Source organism: Sinocyclocheilus grahami, unplaced genomic scaffold (assembly GCF_001515645.1).
Source record: "Sinocyclocheilus grahami isolate Dianchi unplaced genomic scaffold, SAMN03320097.WGS_v1.1 scaffold33.1, whole genome shotgun sequence".
NCBI classification, from domain to species: domain Eukaryota; kingdom Metazoa; phylum Chordata; class Actinopteri; order Cypriniformes; family Cyprinidae; genus Sinocyclocheilus; species Sinocyclocheilus grahami.
In genome coordinates, this window is record NW_015505212.1 from 3,793,219 (window position 1) to 3,800,513 (window position 7,295).

The window sequence follows — 7,295 nt, forward strand, 5'->3', positions numbered from 1 at the left end:
ATATATATATATATATATATATATATATATATACATACATACATACATATATACTTTACTATTTACTCATTCGAAATGTTGTTTTAAAATGAGTCATTGATAACAGAATTTAATTTTTTTGAGTGAACTACTCCTTTAAGTTGTGCAGCTCTTACAAGTTTCTTTTTGTGTTATTGTGTATGTGTGTGTGTGATGATGTCATGGTATATGTGTGTTTATGGGGTTTTCGGAGGGAATGAGCGCACTCTTTCCACTGCAGACATTTATGACAGGAGAACTGAGCTGGAAAATCTGAGCAGCCTTCAACTCTGCAGGCAGCCCAGCCAAAATATCATCTTTTATAGAAGAAATGCCTGAAATTTTATGTGAAATGTCTCTTTATGTGAAATATGTGTGCCTTTCTCGTTTCCCTTCCCTCTTTCTCTCTCAGGTGAATCAGGTACGCAGGAAATGACTGCACAGGTGACGAGTCCCAGCGGTAACACAGAGGATGCTGAGATTATAGAAGGAGAGGACAGCACCTATAGTGTGCGTTTTGTGCCTCAGGAGATGGGCCCCCACACTGTCAATGTCAAATACAGGGGACAGCATGTCCCTGGAAGCCCCTTCCAGTTCACTGTGGGGCCCCTGGGAGAGGGAGGGGCCCATAAGGTTCGGGCTGGTGGTACTGGATTGGACAGGGGTGTGGCTGGAGTTCCAGGTAAGAGATAAGAAGCAGTATTGTTGTTAACTAAAACTAAAACTATTAGAAATTTTTGTTCATTGAATTAAAATAAAATATAAATAGTAGATGGGAAAAAAATAAAAATAAATTAGCAATAGTGTCAAGATACTATTATAGTTTTTAATTAATATATTAATTAAGTTTTTATTTTAAAATTTTCTGGTGTCATTTTAGTTAAAGTTTTAGTCTTTTTGTTGTTTTTTTTTGTAATTTTTATTAGCTTTTGTTTTATATAGTTTTTATACATTTTTATTTCAGTTTTAGTATTTCATTACTAAATGTTCAACTAAATGAAAATGAGAAAATTTGCCTTGGCAACTAGCTGAAATAAAATAACTTTATATTTTCTTTTATTTCAGTTAACATTTATTTTAAAGTAACCATTTTTATGCTTTTAATTTTAGTTATCTATTATAACCATGCTTTTCAACAAACTTAAAATAAAGTTGAAGTACCTTAAAAAACTTAAACTAAATGAAAATGAAAATATAAAAAAATCTAATTTAAAATACTAATAAATACTGTGATAGTATATATATATATATATATATATATTTAAAAAAAAACTTATTTTGTGTGACTTTTAGCTGAGTTCAGTATCTGGACCCGTGAGGCCGGTGCTGGCGGTTTGTCCATAGCTGTTGAGGGGCCCAGCAAAGCAGAGATTTCCTTTGAGGACAGGAAGGATGGTTCCTGTGGGGTGGCCTATGTAGTACAGGAACCTGGTAAGTGCTAATGCTAATTTTAGCGTAGTGTTTGCTTTAGTAGAGACATTTTCCAATTAAATTTTATGAATAATTTTCAATTACACTCATTTATTTATTTATTTGATTTCAGGTGACTATGAGGTGTCAATCAAATTTAACGATGAGCATATCCCAGACAGCCCTTTCATTGTTCCTATTGCATCAGTGTCAGATGACGGCCGCCTACTTACCGTCACCAGCCTGCAGGTGAGTGATTCCAGATCGCACTGAGTTGTGTGGAGAGGGATTGTTTTTCTCTGTAGCAGCGGGACGGGTGAGATTCAGGGACTCTCGAGAGCGGATGGCAGCTCCTTTATCAACACACTCTCTGAGAGACTGTGAGAGCACTTGATGGAGAGCACAGGACAGCTTATCATGAGACGAGACAAGTGTACTTGCAGTTCCCTTCACGAAGAGTTTCTCAGGAAAGACAAATGAGCATGACGAAGTAGCAAATCATTTGTTATGTAGGCCACTGTGAATATGCTTAGTGAGAAAGGCACATCTTTACATACTCCGTTTTAAACTTCTGAAGATTAGATGATATTCAGAAATATGTGGCTGTGTCTCTGCAGGAGATGGGTCTTAAGGTGAACCAAGAGGCCTCGTTTGCCGTGCAGCTGAACGGAGCGAGAGGGGCGATTGATGCTAAGGTCCACACACCATCTGGAGCAGTGGAGGAGTGTTATATTACTGAGCTAGACAATGGTGAGCATATGGGCACATACCCATGAATATAAAATGTCAGGGGAATTATTTTGCCTGTAATACATTATATGATTTTCTGTATTAATATTCATATATAGTTTTATTTTAAATTCATATACATATGTGTGTGCGTGTCTGTGTATTATTTAATATATTTTCGTATTATACCATTTTTATTCTATTCATTATTTTGAATGTTTTTATTTATATATTTTCTCTAAGTATATTTATAGAAAATTCATTTTTGTTTTATATATTATTCTTTATGCAATATATTATTTTAAACAATTTATATAATTTTTTAATTATTATTGCATTGTATTATTATTTATGTAGGTTATATATTATTATAATTTATATTATCCAAACTACCCAATACGATTCATTATTTAATATATTATTTCATTAACCACATTTTATTATAATATTTTATATATTGTTATCTAGTGTTTAATATATTGTTTTATTACATATTTTATTATATTTGTATATTATTATTATTTATTTATTATTTTTAATATTACACATACTATTTACACATGTCTATGTGTGTCTGTATATATGTATGTTCTTGTTCTATGTATGTTTTATATATTATTAATAATTATTTATGATTAATTATGTAATATATTATGTTATTAAACAATTTGTTATAATATTTTGTGTATTATTTATATTATCTACATATGCATATATATATTTAATATAATTTATATCGTAACACAACCTATTTTATTGTATATATATATATATATATATATATATATATATATATTCTTCAGTTTTTAATATATTATTTTGATTAAACTATTTTATTATATTATTTTAGTTTATGTAGCATAATTTATCTAAGATTCCAAATCTACAATATGATCACTGTAAAATTTAAAGACACAAGCATATGGATAGAAACTGCATTTGAACTTTTTGTGGCTGTTTGTGCAGATAAACATGCCATACGGTTTATTCCACGGGAGAACGGCGTCCACTCCATCGATGTCCGTTTTAATGGGAGTCATATCCCAGGCAGTCCCTTCAAGATCCGTGTTGGGGAACCCGGCCAGGCAGGAGATCCAGGAATGGTGACAGCTTTTGGGCCCGGCCTAGAGGGGGGAACTACAGGTGTGACACCAACAAGTAGCCAATCATGAGTGTTCAGACACAAACGCACAGAAACTCACTGGCTTCATCTCATCCTTCACAGGTGTACCCTCAGATTTCATTGTAAACACGTGTAACGCTGGCTCAGGAGCTCTGTCGGTCACCATCGACGGCCCATCGAAGGTGAAGATGGATTGTCAGGAGTGTCCAGAAGGATACAAGGTCACCTACACACCCATGGCTCCCGGCAGCTACCTCATCTCCATCAAATATGGAGGACCGCAGCATATCGTGGGCAGCCCCTTCAAAGCCAAAGTCTCTGGTGAGACATCACACACTACAGTTCATTACACTAGGCCTTTTCTGCTCTTTACATATGCTTGGACAGACACAGAGCCAGGTGTGATTTACACACAGTTAGCCAAAAGGCATGTTTTATCTGTAGTGCACCCTATTATATTATATTATTGTTATTTTTATTATTATTAATGTAACCGGGACAAACATTACTGTAGATAAAGGGTATTTTTAATCTGTGTTCCACCCTAAAAACAAAATATTATTAATATAAAAATATAACACAAAATATAAAATAAAAAACAAATATGTTGATAAAATGGTTATAAACATGAAAAAACTGCTTTGTTGTTTCTTAAATGTTTGATATATCATATATCATATCATATCATGCTTTTTTTGCTCCTTAAATATAAAAAGGCTGTTTATTGCAGTCTGGGACAAACACATAAATTTGAGTAAATAACTATTTTTAAAAGCTGAAAAGGTTTCTAGCACTCATGTTAAAAAAGGAAAATATGATCGTGATATTATATGATCAGGCAGGATAATCATACGATGAATACTCCATAATGTGATGGAGGGGATTTTAAACCATACAAGCTTTTGACAGCTATAAAAATGTGTGAAACTGTTTACTTGAGATTGAGATTAATGATTGGAGGGGGAAAATGACAGCGAACATCGTTCCACCAACTAGCACAACAACTTATCTTTTATAAAGAAGCAAATTGATAAGAAGAAATCCACTCTTCCAGGTGCACGTCTGTCCGGAGGACACTCTCTACACGAAACATCATCGGTTCTGGTGGAAACGGTGATGAAATCATCATCGTCAGTGGCCGGATCTTTCTCTACTCTGCCAAAGTTCTCGTCCGACGCCAGTAAGGTGATCTCCAGGGGGGCCGGACTCTCCAAAGCCTTCATTGGCCAGAAGAACACCTTCACGGTGGACTGCAGTAAAGCAGGTACAGATTTCCGAACAGTAAAAAAAGAATGCATGTATGTGCATATTACCCACAATGCTCTCATACAGATGACGTTGATTTTGTCTGTTCAGGGACAAACATGTTAATGGTAGGAGTGCACGGGCCAAAGACTCCCTGTGAGGAAGTGTACGTCAAACACATGGGCAACAGAATGTACAATGTCACATACACAGTGAAGGAGAAAGGCGACTACATCCTGATAGTCAAATGGGGAGAAGAAATGGTGCCCGGAAGCCCTTTCCACGTCACCGTGCCTTAAAGACTGTCTTTAAACCCTCTCCACTATGCAAAGACTCTACTGATCGTCCTGGGAAAGAGAGGGGACTCACCGACAATGCCTTTTCATGACATATTAATCAAGAAAACGTCTTTGTCTTCTTTATCTGCATTCGCTTTATCCAAAGTCCATTATGTGCTCATTTCACACTCGGAAATGTACCGTTATTTTTTTGTATTTTAGATGTTGTTAGACTAGAGAACGTTTGATGGAGAAGAGAAGTGAATGATGAAATGTTAATTTGAAGATGCTACATGCTAAAAACACATCCATCTTGTTACCAAAATGACTGTCCGGACCATTTACAGACATAATTTACCACTAAAACTGGTCGTATTTTTATGATGGAATAACACGATTTAGTCTGGACTAGGTTTGAAGCCGGTCCTGATCAAAGGCTTAGTTTGAACAGAGAAAGTCTGATGCTTAAGTCCTAGTGGACCAGGTTCAGACTCACACTGGGTCTAAACCGGTCCCGGGTGGCCCAGCACCCCTACAGACTGGATTGTGTGACTGGTTAGATTTTTTTTTTGTACCAAGCGGTGTAGCAAAAACCGTTCAGCATGTGAATGTTTGAAATCCCACAGTTTTTACAGTGACTATGTTAAAGAGCAACATTTTATAGTGATTTTATATCTATGAATTTAAAATAGAAATGTATGGAGAGACACTAATTGTTTGATATTTTAATCTACTGTTTGGTAAAACTGTGCTGGCATATTAAAGTTTTAATTGCTAACGTGCTGTTAATTGATGTCCAATTGCCTATTATATTATATTATATTATATTATATTATATTAATTTAACAGGGACAGTGCATATTAATAAACATTACTGTAAATGCACTACAGTTAGCCAAAAGCCATTTTCATCTGTAGTCCATGGACATGTTACACCCTAAAACATAATTCAAAATACAAAAAAAAAAAAAAAACATTTAAATATATAAAAAAGAAAAAAAATACAGTACTTTAACAAAAATAATTAACTGCTATATCATATCAACATTTACCATACATATTTATAAAAATAATTTATTTTAGCATGAGATATTTATGCATGTCTGTTTTGCTTGTGTGTCATATGTCTAGAGCCACTAGAGGGCGCTCTCACACTAGTTAAATGCCAGGTGCAGTTAATGAGGCATTAGTTACAGGCGCAATCAATGAAAGCTGACCAGGAGAACAGGTCCTTCAGGCCAGTGTTTGAACTATACTATTGATTGAGATTTAAAATAGCAGTATTTTCCCAATTTATCCCAGATAAAGCAATGAAAGTCATTTAAAATAAGCACAAGTATTATTAGTTATCAGGTGTATTACGATATCTTGAGAGAGAAAAGCTCTGTTTCCTTTCTGGCCCCATCACTAACACAACTTAAGGTGAACCGTATTAAACATGTCAGGAGGAAAATTACTTAAAATAGGTAACTACGACTGGAATGATGAGATTAGATTCTTGAGTACACACAAAATGTAGCTTCTGAGGCCTGAAATGTGTATTAAATGTGCTGCTGTCAAATTATATAATGTGAAATGCTCAAATTATCAAGCTCGTTTCCTTCCAGTTTAATGAGCAGAATGAAAACGCGTAACTTTGTGTTTTCCTGATTCTGATTATCTTTCTGCCACGTAATTTGAATATGTGTAGCCTAATATTCTCAGTTATATGAATCCAATCAGTGCAGACAAGCGTGCTATTTTGCAACAGACATCAATATTCTGTTTTTGTTAAAACGTATGCGGTTTGTATCAGATATTCTGCTCATCTATCATCATGGCAGAGTCGTAATAAATATGAAAAAGCTGGAATATTTCAGTCACTTCAGTTCTAAAGAGTTCCATATTGCTCGGTTTGGGCTTTTCATAGTGATCGATGAGCATTTCGCTGCTGCAGGAATCGGATGCAGTGAGGAAGAGGAGGATGAAGAGGATCGCAGAACGATCATCTGCTGCTTTGGACACATTGGTTGAGTAAGATCGATTGCTGTCTTTAACCATCCTAATGACTCTTTCTAGAAAACTTGATTCTGATTGTTCAATTGTTCTGATTGTTTTTTTTTTTAAATGTCTACTACACTCTTAAAAATGCTGGGTTAAATACAACCCAGTGCTGGGTAAAATAGGGACAAACCCAGCAATTGGGCTGTTTTGACCCAGCGGTTGGGTTAAATGTTTAACTCAACCTTCTGGGTAACCCAACCACTGCCACTGGGTCAAAACAGCCCAATTGCTGGGTTTGTCCCTATTTTACCCAGCACTGGGTTGTATTTAACCCAGCATTTTTAAGAGTGTAGTTTCATACAAACGCAACTGTGCCATCTTGCGTCTCATTTGTCCGTTCACAGAAAGAACGCAACTTTATATTAGCAGCGGTGACGACCCGACCAGGCTACAATAGTCCAAATATAAGTACTTATTATAAGCAGTGTTGGGAGTAACGCGTTACAAGT

At 35.4% G+C, this 7,295-nt stretch overlaps 1 protein-coding gene across 2 annotated transcripts in view; it reads left to right on the forward strand.

Annotated features, from left to right (window-relative positions):
* The window catches only part of LOC107580954 (filamin-C-like), a 57,393-nt gene extending 51,629 nt beyond the window's left edge, over positions 1 to 5,764 (forward strand). For both annotated transcript variants that reach the window (XM_016266565.1, XM_016266571.1), the window contains 8 exons: positions 431 to 700; positions 1,312 to 1,449; positions 1,562 to 1,677; positions 2,046 to 2,178; positions 3,124 to 3,300; positions 3,383 to 3,601; positions 4,335 to 4,544; positions 4,637 to 5,764. In XM_016266565.1, coding sequence (XP_016122051.1) covers positions 431 to 700; positions 1,312 to 1,449; positions 1,562 to 1,677; positions 2,046 to 2,178; positions 3,124 to 3,300; positions 3,383 to 3,601; positions 4,335 to 4,544; positions 4,637 to 4,824 — 1,451 coding nt within the window. In that variant the 3' untranslated portion in view covers positions 4,825 to 5,764. The remainder of the gene's footprint in view (positions 1 to 430; positions 701 to 1,311; positions 1,450 to 1,561; positions 1,678 to 2,045; positions 2,179 to 3,123; positions 3,301 to 3,382; positions 3,602 to 4,334; positions 4,545 to 4,636) is intronic.
* The last annotated feature ends 1,531 nt before the right edge of the window (positions 5,765 to 7,295 follow it).